The sequence below is a fragment of the Bacillus rossius genome, chromosome 1 (assembly GCF_032445375.1).
Source record: "Bacillus rossius redtenbacheri isolate Brsri chromosome 1, Brsri_v3, whole genome shotgun sequence".
Classification (NCBI taxonomy): Eukaryota; Metazoa; Arthropoda; class Insecta; order Phasmatodea; family Bacillidae; genus Bacillus; species Bacillus rossius.
The window spans coordinates 13792957-13809960 of record NC_086330.1 but is presented as its reverse complement, the minus strand read 5'-3'; the positions used below and the strand labels follow the sequence as shown (position 1 = coordinate 13809960).

The window sequence follows — 17004 nt, the reverse complement described above, 5'->3', positions numbered from 1 at the left end:
CTATCAGCCAACCCTGCTCTGAGTACTGTGTTCTCTCACAACGTAAATTAGGTGTTTGGAGAACGACAGAGAAAAGGCGAAGGTAGATTCGGCGGTGCAGGATTGGTGAGATCATGCGTGAGTGGCGGAGTGTTGAGAAGTGGAGGAGGTGTTTTGAATCCTAAAACTATGTTAGTACAGTTTTAAGACATGTAATATCTAGTTTTGTAGTAGTGGCAGACGTTTATAATTTTTTCCGAGTGTTTTGTAGTATAAATTATTACACAGAAATCCTGATAGCATCATTTTAAGGATTGTGATAGTTAAATTAAATTATTTTCATTATGAAACCATCTGCATTTGTAACCTTCTGCAACAATAATTGTCAACATTAACAAACACAATGGACTTAATATGGAAGTTCAAAATGAGGCCTTATACTTTAATCTTCACAACTAACACACAATAAAATATGCAACCGATGATACAATTTCCTCAGGAGCCACCAACACATGCATATGATCCAACCAAACAAACTGCCATAGTGATAATCTATTATGCTAGAGTTCACTATTTGTATAATATATCATACCAGTGCACATTACACGTAATCTTATCTTAGGTTTACTAAGGACTACGTCTCCATTAATCCATAACGTTATGGCGCTAGCTCAAAACATATCTATGTGTAATGTCTTAAAACTGGGTCAAGGAACAATAGCGTGGGTTTATAAGTTTCGGCAACCAAACCACTCAAAAACACACTTATGTATGTACGGTTTTGACCATTATATAACTCTTATCTTTGCTATTACATGCTCTGAATCTAGACTTTTAAAATTTAAATCCCAAAAGTATATAATGAACTCACGTATAATCCATACCATATACTTAATTAGAAAGCAAGGGTCGCCAGGAACTTATTCTCCTGATGGTCTACATGCAATCCAAACGAATTGTGGGGACTCACTAAGGTCTATATTGCATATCTCTTTAAGTTCAATTACACTGAGTTAGCTACTCGCAAGAGATATCACTCGTTGCAAAACTCGCACGGTGCGATCACTTTGGTCCGGCGAGTTGAGAGACCGTTTCCTCGCTCGCTACTTGCTCGTCGTGTTCAGACTGGCCGCTGAAGTCTCTGTCAACAGTAAATGAAAACTACTTGAAAACTAGCCCAAAAAAAATTGGGGTGGGGGGGGGGGTCAATATTTTTTTCTGTCATCATTTGTGGGTTTTTTTTCGTTCTCTTAGTCCATTTTTCTTTGTTTGTTGACCATATTCTTGTTATGGAATATTATGTGATGTTTATATCCTGTTGACAACAGCAATTTTTTTGCTTAATTTGTGTTTTTTGTCTTTTGGGTATTTTTTTTTTTTTTTTTAGTTTTCTTCAACAGAAAAAGTGCTTAGCAATGGCGTATGTCCAAAAGCTTTACAACAAGTCACGCACTCCCATTGCACAAATCTTTCAAAGATTATATCAATCGCATTTCGTAGATTGATTTATTTTTAAAAAGGTTATATTCTGCATGGTTAATACAAATTTTTTAAAACAAGCCGTTAAACAAGAAGGGAAAAAATATTTGAAAAACCCTTGAAGGAATTAAACGATAGGTATACGTTTCACTTTCCGCATGTAGTCGACACTCGCCGAGCTACATAAAAATGCGTATGAACGGGGATGAGCAGCGGGAACCACACTCGAATCAGTCGAGTTCCAGCCCGTCTTCATCCCCAAACTGACTCCGTTGCCAATTTTATTTTTGAAGTTGCACTTCTTTAGGCGCGTTATGAAAAAAATTGACGAGTGGATTTTTACGATTCGCGCGCACCATGCAACGAAATTTTCACAGGATAAAAAAAACTACTTAAAAATAAAATTAATATATGTGCTTTTAAATCTTATACTTATTTGATTGCGATGAATACTGGTCTATATAATTAAAAACATTTATTTATTGTGAATATTAGTGATATAAATTGTGTTTATAAACTTTTTCAAGTTTATTTATATAAGTGAGGTTATGTTCCCGTATGTATAATTTATTTTTAATAATAAATAATAAATTACAACATTATTATTTAATGAATAATTAAAATCAATAAATTTAAACAACAAAATAAATATTAATTTTAAAATTAATTTAATTTTATCTCAATTATTACTCAATTAAATAATTAATTTTATATACACGCTTATATTAATAATGAATACAGAGTAATTTGTTTAAATTAGATTTGCATTTATACTTTACCAACCGTATTTATAATATCATTACAGTCCTTTTATTATTTTACTTCTATTAATTATTTTCATGCAAAATTGAAGTTTTTTTTTTATTACTCCAATTAAGTATAACTTCTAACGCGCGTACATAAGTAAAAGCACCCATTTTTTTTTAATTTAATGATCAAAGTATATAAGAATTATAAGAAGTAGCTTATTTATCCGTTATATCTATTCACGCCAGCGAAAGTTTGTGGTAGCATCCACTATGGAAGGTGACGAGACCCTCCGGCTCCTAATACAAAAAAAAAATCTAGATCCACTCCTGCTTGCACCATGGCGCATTGGGGAAGCCTTCTTTTCACAGACGAGAGAGCCAAACGCCCGATAGTGGATCTTCGGGGGGGAGGGGGGGGGGGGGTTTTGTTCATTGTAAATAAATATGGCGGTGTTGATAAAAGGATACTAATGGTCAATTAGGTTAGATTGCCTACATTATAAATACTTTAAAAAACATTGTGGACGGTTGATTTGGTTAGGATAGCTACATCAAAGATACGGAAAAAAAAAATGGGTGCGTGTACTTAGGTACGCGCGTGAAAAGTTATACTTATTTGGCATCATTAAAAAATAGTTTTTAATTGCATGCAAATAATTCTCCATGGTAGCTTTAAACGTTTAACGCAACCTTGTTGGAAGTCGCATTAGAAGTATAACTTCAATAGAACAACAAGTACGTATTTCAGCTAATTTCACGACGCTCACACTGTTTACTTCGCTGCATAGCAAGAATACCACGCGCATGTGCTTGGAATATTGGACGCTACTCGTTGCTAACGCTCGCGCCGGCCAGTAACAGGTATATGCTACGCGCATGCGTTCGAGTGCCACGCATTCACTCTCGCTCTGTCTCTTTCTATTCACCCTCCCCAGGAGCGTCGAACGTTTAACGCAACGGTGCTTTCATACCCCCTTCATGGTAGCGTTAAACGTTTAAAGCAACCATGTTGGAAGTCGCATTAGAAGTATAACTTCAAAAAAAAGCATGAACTTCGGGGAACTTCGGGTGTGGCTCTCTCGCCTGTGAAATGAAGGAATCCAGTCCTGGATAAAAAGCAAAGCGGACCACGAGTCCAACCCCCGCATGGTAGACTCTTTTCTTCTCTGTCCAACACTTCATCCAGACCATCCTCTGTCTCCTGTAAATTCCTACACGTAATGCATGCCAATTTGCATCCCGCATCAATGTGCCCAGGGTTTTCCCCTGTGTCTGTGCAGGTTTTACCTGGGCCCAACCTATCTCTAGTTATAGTCTAGATTTAAGAGTGGGAGGAGTTAGTCATGGCGCCAATCGCTGCCATGGCTGGCCAATCCCCTCCTAGCACATGATGCATGCGACCCTCTCCCTGCACGGCTAATCCCAGCATGACTAGGCGTATAGGCTTCGGCCTGAGACGCACCTAGGTCCCTCCCTAACCCGGACCCCTCCAAAATACACTTAGCTTTAGCTTTGAATATATATACTGTATAGAAGTCACCAGCCCAGGTTAAAATTTCTAATACTGTTTGAGGTAGTTGGTTAATTCACCGCCGCAATCGCCACCATCTCTAGGGCATCGACTTGTGGTGGTCCCTAGCGGACAAGTGTCGAACACTTCAAACACCCCCTCTTCCCCACCCTCACACACAAACATGCGTTGTCCTCCACCCACCCTCTACTCCACCTCTCATCCCTGCAGTGTGACGCACAAACTCCCGTTGAACGACCTTGAGCTGCAGTGAATGTTGGATTGGGGGTGCGGGGAATGACAGCGGGCGACAGTGCTGCGCTCTAACGTGTAAATAACAACTAAGACGATACAGGGCGTTACGGCAGCGCACTGCAGCGGTGAAGTTCCCAAGCTGCTCATCATATCATACGCTCCTGAAAAACGTAGAGTAAATCCTATCCACTCGCGACTTCTATACAGTATATATATATATATATTCAAAGGCTTTAGTTAGGTTATGAAAAAAAAGAAAATCGCTGGCGTGTCGCCGGGCCACGGCCGACAGGCGACTCACCGGGGGCCAGACCGGGCCAGCCGAGGTCCAGCACGCAGTCCGCCATGGCCGGCGCGCGCCGCGTCGTGCTCGCGACTGTGGCGCCGGCCGGCGTCGACACGCCGGCGATACTCTGGGCCGTCACCTGGTCCCCTCTCCTCCTCTCCCCCTGCCCCCTCCACACACTCCCCACACTCCTCACACTCCTCACACGTCACCGCGCTTACCATGAGTGTCCTCTTCAGGAGCCACGGGGGAGAAAACTCCTGAATTACCGAGACCTAGTTTTTTTTGAAGTAGTTATGGGCCCGTCCGCTAGATAGCAGTTTTCATAATAATAAATATATCGCTTACATAACTACATTTATTTATTAGGAGAAGTAATGTACAAGCTATTATCAGGCAAACAAACCAGTGAAAATTCACTCTTATTTAGGTGGCCACTAATTTTGTGGTGTGTAATACAATGAGTTTTTGCACCTCCTACTCCTTTATTTATTACATGGCGGTTTATTACAAAACAGCATTTAAGTATTTTCGCATTGATTAGTTTTGCGCCGCCAAGGAGATAACTTAATATAACCAAAAAAACTTTGTATGAGAACCTCTATTCCGATTTTTTTATTTGCTGGTAGTTATGGGCCCGCCCAACAGATAGCGACACATGTCTAGTGAAACATGGTTTCAGTTTCCATGTAAGAGTCGCACTTCTATATTTCCCTCCTTGTTCTGTGTCAGGAGCGCACGTCTGTAGGAGTCGCGAGGGCGCACACGGAGATTCCAAGGTCGGGGAAAGGGTTTTCAAGACGTGACGGGGTGAGACAAGTCACAGACTTGTGCTTGTTTACTGTACACTGCCAATATATTTCGGCCTATACGCATACAATAAGCAGAAGAAAACTTTTTAAAAAAAAGTATATATATATATGCAGAAAGTTTTCCATAAAACATAGTTTTTGACGTTTACGTTTATCAACCCTGTTTCACTGCAGTCACGCTGAAGGGGGTCCACCAGATAAGGCCGCCCCATCATCCCTCGATGTTTAAGGAATTCATGTGCTGTGTGATATTTATATGTTGGAACATTTTTTTGTCCGTGCTGTCGTCGTTGTGTTGTCCGTAATACTTGTTTTGTTTCATCGTTGGTTCCGTTTGTCAAACATCAGCTGATTCTGTCTTGTTTTCAGTAAATGTTTTATTTTCATATTTTTTTATATAATTCTTCCTAGACTAACAGTGCAAAACTGCAATAGCGTATGTCCAAAAAAACCTGCATTAAATCAAAATTCCACATTGCGTGAATCATCTAAAGATCGCAAGATGTAAAATGAATGACAGATTTTGCTTCCGCGCATGACGTCACCACTGGCTCACGACTTGCTAATGGAACTTTCGAAAGCAGGGGATTCAATGACACTGCGTTTAACAGACGGTACTCCAACAAATTTGTACATACGTACTCGCATTTACTAAGATTAAATATGTAATTTAATTTTGCCGACGTACTAAATCAATACATATAAGCTACTACAGCTTATCTCCTTAATTTGCAGTGTCCATTTCAATAGGCATTTACTGTCTCTTTCCAAGGCACGATTTCTGCCATTATCGCTGTCTTTGTTTCGGTGTTCCCTGTTGCCAGATATACCCATACAGCACTAAAGTTTTAGACAGAACTTTATTATGTAATGGATAATAATATATTTAACGATTTGCGGGCGGTCGTCATGCAGCAATTTCTACTCGTCGAAACAGCAGACCACGCCAATTATTCCCGTCTGCTTGCTTTGAATTTCTCTGAATTCCACCTACTGCTCCTTTTGTCTGATTTACATGTCTTCTTCCCGTGTGTGCCAGTTCATGTTCGGCGCATGTTGAAAACGTCAGGTTTCGATAAATTACTGAACCTTGAGCAACACACTTTGCGTTAGAAATCCAACCAACCTTTCACAAGAGGGGGTGGAACAACTTGAGGAGATTGATATCACTTTCCACGTGGTAATTTATATTTTGTTATTAATTGTAAAAGTTATTCAATAACGATTTAAGATCTCCGGTTAAATTGTTACGGTCTAATCTTAACAGTCGCCGGAAGAAACAACTGATATCGACATCCGGGCGACTGCACACGTACGCAGCCAACTGTTGCAGCAGGCGGCCCACGTGAATGCTGACGTGAAGTACGTTGTATAATGCTGGAATCAAAGTAGCGCGACGCGACAGCAAACTATCGTGTGATCGTATGTGATTGTAAACATGCGGTGCTTACCTGTGTGAAGAACAAATAAAACAGACGGTTAAATACAAAATGTTTCTTGTCATTACATAGGCAAAAAAAAAAAAAAAAGTTTGATACTAATTTAACATCCAGATGGAAAATTACACACTTAAGATTTCACGAATTTAGCCAACAAAACTTAAAAATAAAAAAACCTACGCGAATAATATTATTACCAGCGCAGTTTAACCGTCTTTTTAAAACAACATTCTGATAACGAACGCATTTCTCTAACGCCACGCGAGCGGCGCGATGGAAATAATAAATATTCCTAATCGGGAAGACTGTCACGTCCGTCCGTCATTTTTTATCGCGCTTACGTACTAAATATGTCCAACGTGAATAGTTGGACATCTTCGCGTCAACGCCATCGCGTTATTTTTATTCCAGCATTATACAAGAATTGATTGTACTGCAAGTTGTGGTTCCATATTTTTAAAATCCCAAAGATGGGTACTAGCATTTATTCAATGGTACTAGTAAACTAGTACCGCTATTTCACCTATTGCGAACCTCCCGTCTATAAAAAAAGAATAAAAAAAAGAAGTGTCACTTCGAAAGTATAATTCTGAAGGTACTCGTAGAGGAAGTGTCAAATGACTGTTTCGGTGTTCCATAAGAAAAAGTTAAAATTATTTGACTTTCAATTGAACACAACTGTTCCGTGATATATATATATATATATATATATATATATATATATATATATATAAATATATATATATATATATATATATATAATTTCATACTGATGCGTAGGCTATATTACAGGCAGCGTGAGGAAACTAAGCAAAAAATCTCACTCCCAGCGTCCATTGCACTGTGGGGTTATCATGCCTGTCGACATTTCCGAGCAACGACATAGCTGCTGTTGGCGGAAGTTGTTACCGTCTTGTAGAATCGTACGTTACTTTGTAGGATATATTTGCATTTAGAAATATTTATTCTCTGGCACTGCTCATTATATATGCATGTTTATGTATGTGTGTGTGTGGATGTGTGTGTGGATGTGTGTGTGGATGTGTGTGTGGATGTGTGTGTGTGGATGTGTGTGTGTGTGGATGTGTGTGTATATCCAGGGTACGCCACTGCCGCGTCTCGAATGAAAAAAAAAACCTACAAATTTTGAAACAAATCGTTAAGTAATATAACCGGGATGAAATATAAAACAAAGACGACACCTCGATTCAACAGTTTACAAAGGTCTTAAAATTTGCATTTAACCAAGAACACCATGTTAGTAAGGGCAAATATTGGACTAAGAACCTAAAGTAAGGCATCAACAATGCAGTAGCCGTTGCCAAGAGACGAAGAAAGCATTAATAATGCAACAGCCGTTGCCAGAAGACGAATAAAGCATAATCAAAAATGCAACAGCCGTTGCAATAGAGATTATATAAAAAAAATTCTAATTTTATTCATACATACACTTACGTTTGGGTTTCCGCCTGAAGGCAGGGATTCCCCCCCCCCCCCTTTTTTTTATAAATACCAATTTATGAAGCCTCTTCCTCAAAAAAAGACTCCTAATTGATCTATCGAGTATTCAAGTTTATACAATGTTCCTGCTGGCATGATTATACACACATTATTCCTGTAGTACATGATGATCGATCGATCGATCAATCAATCAATCAATAAAAAACCAGCAAGCATTGTGTACCACAGGATCAATGTATACAGGATCATGCCTTCAATGTCAAGGGATCAACTTGGATACATGATACGGAACTTTTACTCAAGTCATGTTAATCGAAAAGTTATATATTATGCACACAACAAAAAAAAATCAAATATTGATTCTTATCTCCTAAACATTATATTGCAATCTCTTCAAACAACAAACATTCTGCGTTCTGTTAGCTCGAACTTGTGAGGCACGCTGCAAGGTAGGACAGGATAGAAAAGGCAGGTGAAGAACTATGGGGAAAAGACTAAATAATGAAGAATATAAGTTAATTCGGGAAGGAGATATAATCAGGTATAAATAGAATAAACAGCCAGTAAAAGGGCTTCAACTTTCAAGTTTGTTGCGCCGTAAATAAAATTAATGAGTCCTTTGTCTATAAATGTTGCAAAAATAGACTTTACCATGAACATTTATTTATAGGTATTTCTATAATCTGAAAGTCTAGTAAACAATATGACAATTTTATTAAAATTTAAGTTGTATTTACGTTGCAAGAATTTCCGTTTCCGATTTTAAAGTAATTAGTCACAATAATGAACTGAATAAACACAAAATCCAAAGGTTTTTTTTTTGTGCTGTGTGTTATTGTGCAGTTGATAAATATTATTTTTTGTAGTTTTGTATATTGATTTTGATATTCCACTTAATTCACTCTCCGTACAATTTTTATAAAAAGTGACTTTCAAGAGTATTTATGCTCTTTTTAAAAAAAGAAGAGAATTTATACCGGCATTCAATTATTAACCTCAAATATAAAAAAACATGCCTGCCACGTTGCTAGGATTCACACACAATAAAATTATTTACTTTCATGTTAGACGTTTCATTGTCCCTCTCAACTTATAGATAAATTTTAAAAAAGAGTAAATTCAGCTTACCAAAACCTAAAGAATCTTCAACTGAAGCCATCATTATGTTAGAAACATCAACTGACGTAGAGTCATCGTGATTCTCGGTAATCAACATTGTGACCTTGCTTATAGCAGTCAAACGCGTAAACGTACACACTCAAATTAAAGATAAAAGTTAACAACAGAAACAGATCAAGTGTATTCCACAAATATTAAACACGCAAAAATATTTTATTTCGAGAGAGCAAGTACGCCACAAACAAAACACCGACATTAGAACTTCCAGCAATACAACCATAGAATAACAACAAAACAGACAGAAACTATTTCAAACTCTCATATTAAAAAAAAAAAAAAAAAAGAGGTTAAAGATAGTGACAAGTTCACAAACATAACAAATGTTTTAGTTATCACTATTATCAAAATAACTATAAATAAACAAAAACAAGTGTTGCCACAAACCAATAGATACAGTAAAAGTATAAATTACAGAATTTTTTCAAAGCTAAAAAAAATTATATTACCCTATTAAAAGCAGCTATACATCTATATAATTTACACATGTGAGAATATTATTTTTGTATTCAAATAATTCAAATCAAATATACACCAGCAAACTGGCTTTCATCCAATAGCAAGGCGTTCACATATTACTACACTTGCCCATTTCTTTCATCTTTCTCCGTAGGTACTTCGTACCTCTCACTTCTAATACAATCGCCTCAACTCCATTCCACTCTCGCACCTACCACACTATCTACGAGGACTTCCAGCTTTCTGTTCGCTATCACCCCCACTGTATCTTTCACTAATGGTCATTTACTCTATTCCCACATCAGCGCACATTAACTCCTAGATTCCACCAATCACCCTCTTTATAGGTCATATTAATCAGACTCACCAGCATTTCTATCCCTAAAACTTTCCAATTTATTAGTGTTTCCAAACAACATCTCATTCATCATTCATTATGGCCTATGGTTTTCCACTACATCAGCTTCCCTTTTCCAATAAAAAAAAACTCATTAACTGTCTCAAAGTAATTTTGGCCATGAATTAAACTTACATTATAGATACAAACATAAAGAATTCTCATACATTTATAGTTATAAAATTATAAAAGTACAACTAATTTATATTCATTATATGTGATTTCGTAATAATTTGGACAACAGTAGTCGAAGCCCGAGACCCAGACCTGACCATAGTGCACCACTGTAATGGAGCATACCCCTGTGTCAGACTAGTGTGGTTAATAATCAGCTTGTCTGTGTTGTGATTAAAGTTGTGAGTTAAAGTCTTAAATAAGGATGAAGGAAAGAGTGTCAAGGATAAAGTGAAGGGGTGAAATCTGAGGGAAATTAGTTCTATCCTCCCTCATATAAAAACTATTCTGTGTATGCTCATAGTATATTTTACATTAATACACTCAGCCTAGTGGCACTCTTAATTGCCGTCGTCCGGGGTCTCGGGCTCGAGACCTGGTGCGGCTCCTAGCGGGAATGGCTGTTGTCGATGTAGTGTTTCCTGGTGGGCGCCAGACTAGCTCTGTTTCTAGTCGATAGGTGGGTCGTGGGGTCGATTGCCCTGCGTGGCCCACTAGGATCATCGGCGGTGTTGCATGGGATATGAGGAGTTCCCTACTTGGCGGTGGTTGGGAGTCGTATGGTTAATTGATTAGGCGCTGAAGTAGTGCAACAAATGACATGCGTCGTTTATTCATGCGACTGTGGTTTTGGTGTAATACCGCTGATTACACACCACGTCGTACAGAGGGTGACGTCACACATTACAGAAGTTACACAATTACATAAAGTTAGTTTAAAAAGTTACATAATAAAGGCGTGGCACAAGTCTACAAAAAATGTTACATGATGGTGCATTGCACAAATTTACTGAATGTTACGTGGTGGCGCGTCGCACAAGTTAACTAAAAAATATTCCAGGTTCAAGGCGTCGCACAAGATAACGAATTATTACGTATTAGCGTGGCACTAGGCGGTTCTGAACTTGGTTACTCAAAAGAGGGGTGAGGGCGATTAGAGGCGGCCAATCCCGTATATATTAATGTCTCGAGGCGGTGTTCGCGTACACTGTAGCGGAGCGCGGACCGCAGCTAAATTCGTCCAAGTTCCCTTACGGGGTGGTGTCAGCGCCGGAGCGACTGGTTTTAGTTCAAGTTCTGTGGTTCGGGAGGCGGCCCGTGCCGTATACTGAAACAACCCCGCAGACCAAGTGTGATGCAGGGGGTTTTAAAAGTTATGCGGCCGGATTAAGTCTGACGTCGTACCGACCATGGCCGTTAAGCCCATGCTCCACACCGCCGGTACCGTATCCCGTTTTCGGAGCGTGCCCCTTGCCCAGCCGGATTGAGTCAGGCGAGCGCCCCGGGCGTGACCCCAATAGACATAATGAAATTTAAAGGTACGGAACCCCGGAGGCTCGAACCCATAATTCAATTAAGGGAAAAGCCATTAGTACGAAATTACTAACTACCCGACATGTAATGAGTGCGTCGTAGCCACTCCGGGCGAGTACACCACGCACGGAGCAGACAACAAACCTCATTAACAGTCACCGCGGCAACTGGCCTTAATTAAAATGCCCGTGACTATGATCAAGTCAGAATAGGAGAAATACCTCTAAAACAATTCGCAGTGGGACAATATGTTAGTAAATTTACAGTCGCCAACTTGATGTCACAATTTAAATAATTAAATACATTAAAACCATTGTTAAGCCTTAAGCACCGAATTACCAGGTGCTACATTTTAATTGGGCACCTGGAAAATGTTTTAACTGGTAATAGAGTAAATTCAATTAATATAAGTTTTTTGACGCCAACTCACAAAGAAGAGAAAGTTTCTCTTCCTTGCGAGGCGGCCATGTTCGGCAGTCTCCAACCACTCCGCGCCGGGAACAGACGTGTGTCCGTGGGCAGCCTCCAAGTTTCTTTCACTAATTATTTTAATTCTGTACTAAATCTTTAAATTTAAAACCTTTTGTTAATTCACCGCTGCCCAAGTCGTCTCGGCGCGTATTTTGCGGAGCCGGGCCAATCCCGACCGTCTTCAGTGTGATACCACGCTACATATTGTATCACAGAACGTACGGTACTGGCCAACTCCAGCGAAAGTGTTGTCATGTCCACCATTTTGGCCTTGGCTGGTATGATATCACAAGCCCCAAGTGCGCCACCCATCCTACACAATCTATGGGGAGGAAAGTTAGTTCGCCACCCGCCCCTAGATGGCAGACAAAGGGGAATGTAAATTAAGGTAACTTTGTCTACCTGCCCAACCTAATTCAGGACAAATATGTAAATACCCAGTGTCGTTACAAGAGGCCTGTTAATTATACAAATGAATGTAAATAGTATTGTAATTCGAATATGTATGCACAGGAAGGGTACAGATGTGCCCTCCCTGATTTATATGTACATCCATTGTATATTTACTCTGGCTGAGCTAAGCCAGGCAGAAAGCTCTTCCCAGTAATTCTGGGTAAATATAAGTGGCAAGAATACTTGAGCAGTATTATTTAGGCAGCAACCTCTCAGGAGGACCGCTCCTCCTTCCTACCTCTCCCTGCTCTTGGGCAGCGACCCCACCTCAGGGACCGCTCCCGCTCTCTCCCTGCTCTTGGGCAGCGACCCCTGCTTGGGGACCTCTCCCGCTCCTCCCCTCTGCCCGATCTTCCCCCTGCTCTTGGGCAGCGACCCCATCTCGGGGACCGCTCCCGCTCTCTCCCTGCTCTTGGGCAGTGACCCCTGCTTGGGGACTGCTACCGCTCCTCCTCTCTGCCTGGGACAAGTCAGTGTTTTTACTGTAGGACGCTGTGGATACGCCTGCCGGCTGCACACACGTAAGTGTTTCACTGAATTTAGGAGCCCGCTCATAGAGCCCCCCCTGCACCCGTCTACTTTCGGCGCTGGCCGTCTCCAGCGAGCATCGACCCACGCCCCGCAAGACTGCCGCGGTAACCATTAGTGTCGCGTAGTGTTATGTCTTTTTGTGTTAATAGTGTAACGGCTAGACGTCGCCAAGTGTTGGTGAATGTCTTTTGTAGCGGGACTAAATTAAAGGTAATTCTCACCAACTAGTGTACACTAATTTTCCGTAGTCTCCCGTCCTCCACACGACCGAGTGGCCTTCACAGTCAAGGGAGAGCCATTCAGGGTAGAATCAAGCCATGTACCTGGCGGGGCACGCGGGGGCAGAGTATCCTGGACCCAACACCAACGGCCAAGCAGCCCGCTAGCCTGGCGCCCCTCCGGACAACAAGAGCATCGCGACGCCCGTAGCGCCCGTCAGGTACCCCCTGGGCCTTTAACAGAGGTCGGGTGACGGCAAGTCCTGGACCGAAAATTGGACCGGGTACGCATGGAGAGATAAGTAAAAAGAGGTTTCGAGGAAGTGACTATAATTACCAGAAGTGAGTTCAATGCAGACAATGGATGATGTCTCTCCGTGGGACGTGCGTCCGCCCCGGTCCACGAGTCGCACTGTACTGTCGGTCTGTTTATTAGGGGGGCCGGGTTCTACCTTGGTTGCTGGTGGCTCGCCTGACTCGGGTGAGCCATGGCTAGGGGCGCGTTCCGTTAGCGGGGTTGAATGCTGGCGGTTGCAGGTCGGGCTTTAGGGTGGCCTTCGGTCGGACGATGTCAAACGCCCCCGCCTCGAGAAGCCCGACCTTGCGCCGCTAGTGAACCCGCTACGTGGGGGCGCCCTTAGCTTCGGCAGCAGCTCCGTCCCGGTGGTGCTCGTGGTGGCCGCAGCTGGTAGGTCCTGCGTACTGGGCCCAGGTCGTCTCACGTCGAACAGCCAGGTGTCGGTTCGTAGGGGTGATCCGGCAGCTAGTAGGGCCTGCGCTCTGGACCTGGGTCGTCCCGCGTCGAATGTCCGGGGTGGCCCTGCAGCTGGTAGGGCCTGCGCTCTGGACCTGGCTCGTCCCGCATCGAATGTCCGGGGTGGTCCGGCAGCTGGTAGGGCCTGCGCTCTGGACCTGGGTCGTCCCGCGTCGAATGTCCGGGGTGGCACGGCAGCTGGTAGGGCCTGCGCTCTGGACCTGGGTCGTCCCGCGTCGAATGTCCGGGGTGGTCCTGCAGTTGGTAGGGCCTGCGCTCTGGGCCTGGTTCGTCCCGAAACGAATGTCCGGGGTGGTCCGGCAGCTGGTAGGGCCTGCGCTCTGGACCTCGGTCGTCCCGCGTCGGATATCCGGGTGGTGGGACGTTGGTGGGGGCCCGTACCGCCTTCTCCCGTACGTAGTCGTCCAGGTACCTGGGTGGTCGGCGGGTCCTCTGGGGAAGGTTCCCTGGGGCGTCTCCTGGGCCCGGGGGCCCCGTGAGGGGATGGGGTGGCGTCTGGCGTAGATCGTCCGGGGCCGGGCGCGGCATAGATTGGTATGGGCGTCTCTCCCGCTCTGGGATGCCAGGCAGCCCCGGGTCGGTGGCCTCGTCGTCTGGTTCCGTCATCACGGGGATGGTCTCAGCATCGCAGTCTTCCGTCGGGGTGTCGGGGAGGTCGGAGACCTCGGTGATCGAGAGTGCCCCGACGCCATCCTCTGGTGGTCCCGGTGTAGTCACGGGTTCGTCCGTGTCAGTGTCGGGGGGCCACTCGTTGAGGGGTCCTTGGGCTCGTCCTCGAGGGTACGTGTCCCGCTGGGCTCGCCGACTACCTCCGGTGCCGGTGTGCCTGTCGTGTCTTCTGTGGTCGGCTCTGACCAGTTCATCTTCGTACCGGGGTGGTCTCGGGGGGCGTGTCCCTCTCAGGTGCTCCCTCGTTGTCAGGCGTGAGTGTGGCTTTCTCGTCGGGGGGGTGGGCCAGCCGCAGATCGTCGCGGTGCACCTTCCTGTCCCATCTTCCGCTGGTTCGTACTAGGAAAGTGGTCCTCCCGAGCCGTCGGCGTGCGGGGTGGAGACCGCTCCACCTTGGGGCAAGTACAGCGCAGTAATTGCGGGACGCGTTGGAGAGGGGGTGCATGCGGATAAACACCTGGTCACGTACCCGCACCGCGGGCGGGGGGTGCTCGTTCGTGGGTGTTATCTCCTGGGCGTATCGTCTCTGACGTTTTCGAGCCTCGCCGTGTTCGACGGTGCATTGCTGGTCGCGGTCGGCTGCGTCTTCGGCCAGGTGGGGTGGTCCGTGTGTGGTCCATTCCCCCGGCAGCAACAGGTTGTGCCCCTGCACCATCTCTGCCGGTGTGCGGCCCGTGGCGGCATTGGTGCGTCTCCGGACGCAGAACAGGGCGTCTGGTACGTGGATGTCCCACTGGGTGTGGTCCGCTCCCAGTCGTATGCGCAGTTGCGCCTTCAGTTCCTGGTTCCGTCGTTTGGTGGGGTTTGCTTTCGGGTGGTAGGCCGGCGTCGTGTGGTGTTCGACCTCGTGGTCGGCGCACCAGGTCTTCCACTGACGGCCCAGGAACTGACTGGTATTGTCTGTTAAGATGGACTAGGGGTAGCCCCAAAGTGACAGAAACTTGTTGGTCAGGATGTGAAGCAGAGTGGTGGCCCTGATGTTGCTGCACGGGTACGCTTCGGTCCACTGCGTGAACAAGTCAGCCACGACTAGCAGGAAGCATTTCCCGCGGGGCGTGCGGGGGTAGGGGCCCATCATGTCCAGCGCGATGGTCTGGAACGCAGTGGTGGGCTCCCTAGGCCGTTGTTGCTCCTCCCCGTCCCGTCGACGTGCCTTTCGTCTCTGACAGACCTCGCACTCGCGTACATATTCACATACGTCATGGGTTAGGCCTGGCCAGTGGTAGTGTCGGCCCACTTCGCGGCGGGTCTGGTCTGTCCCGGGATGCCCAGCTAGGTCGTGGTCGTGATGGAATCGTAACGTGGCCTCTCGCGCCTCCGTGGGGACGTAGGTCCGCCAGTCGCCGTGGTTGCCTGGGGTCCATGTCATTACTACGCCGTCCTGCACGCGCCAGGTACCGTGCTCGGCCGCGGGGATCTTTCGATGCCGGCGGTCGGCGTCGGGTGATGTCTCCTGGGCTTGGCATACGCGGCGGTACAAGTCGGCAGCAGTGTTGGGCGGTCCCTCCTCGTCATTGGCTTCGGCCGTGAGGCGGCTACAGGTTGTGTCGCCGTGTTCGAGTGGGTTCGGCGTGACTGGTGGTAACATGGGGTAACAGTCGTCGTCGTCCCACAGTTCGGTGTTCTGGTCGGGTTCTCGTGATAACAGGTCGGGCAGCTGATTTTCGGTGCCGGGGACATGCTCCACCTGAAAATCAAATGATTGGAGAAATAGGCCCACCGAATCAGCTTGCCCTTCCTGCCCTGCATTGTGTGCAGCCACGTCAGGCATCGGTTATCCGTCCTAAGTTAGAAGTTTTTTCCCTCGAGGTGTGGCCGGTACTTCTTCATGGCCCAGACTATGGCTAGGCACTCCTGCTCCTTACTATGATATCTGCGCTCTGCCGAGCCGAGCTTTGCACTAGCGTAGTCTGTTACCTCACGCTCGCCGTCCGGGCCTACGTGATATAGTACCGCGCCCACTCCGAGGGTACTTGCGTCCGTCTGTAGGTAGAGGTGACGTTCCGGGTTTACCCGCGTGAGCCTGTGACACTGTGTGAAGGCGAGTTTAACCTCTTCGAATGTGCGCTGGGCGTGGTCGTTCCATCTGTACCGTGACTGGGGTGACAGGAGGTCCATCAGGGTGGCTATTGTCCTCGAGAAGTTAGGGACGTAGCACCGGAGCCAGTTGATCAGGCCGATGAAGCGTTGTAGCTGTTTCCGCGTTCGTGGTACCTCGGCTTCAGCGATCTTTGTGAGGTGGCCCGCTTGTGGCCGGTTACCCGCGGCGCTCACGACATGCCCCAGGAACTTGACCTCCTGTGTCCCGTTGTGGCACTTGTGGTGCGCGATGGTCAAGTGGTGGGTAGCGTGGCGTTCTAGAACTAACGTAAGGTGCCGGATGTGTTCCTCCCAGGT

At 45.2% G+C, this 17004-nt stretch overlaps 2 protein-coding genes across 2 annotated transcripts in view; both read right to left on the bottom strand.

Annotated features, from left to right (window-relative positions):
• Nucleotides 1-9978, bottom strand: part of LOC134528639 (cyclic AMP-dependent transcription factor ATF-6 alpha) — an 89487-nt gene extending 79509 nt beyond the window's left edge. Inside the window, exons 1-2 of the mRNA XM_063362437.1 lie at nt 9973-9978; nt 4274-4421 (exon numbers count right to left, since the gene is read on the bottom strand). Coding sequence (XP_063218507.1) covers nt 4274-4421; nt 9973-9978 — 154 coding nt within the window. The remainder of the gene's footprint in view (nt 1-4273; nt 4422-9972) is intronic.
• A 3948-nt stretch (nt 9979-13926) lies between these two features.
• LOC134528638 (basic proline-rich protein-like) lies at nt 13927-15262 on the bottom strand. Its single transcript, XM_063362436.1, has 2 exons — nt 15077-15262; nt 13927-14730 (listed from the first exon to the last, which is right to left on the bottom strand). Exons 1-2 carry the CDS (start codon nt 15260-15262, stop codon nt 13927-13929), a joined length of 990 nt encoding a protein of 329 aa, XP_063218506.1.
• Between the last annotated feature and the right edge of the window lie 1742 nt (nt 15263-17004).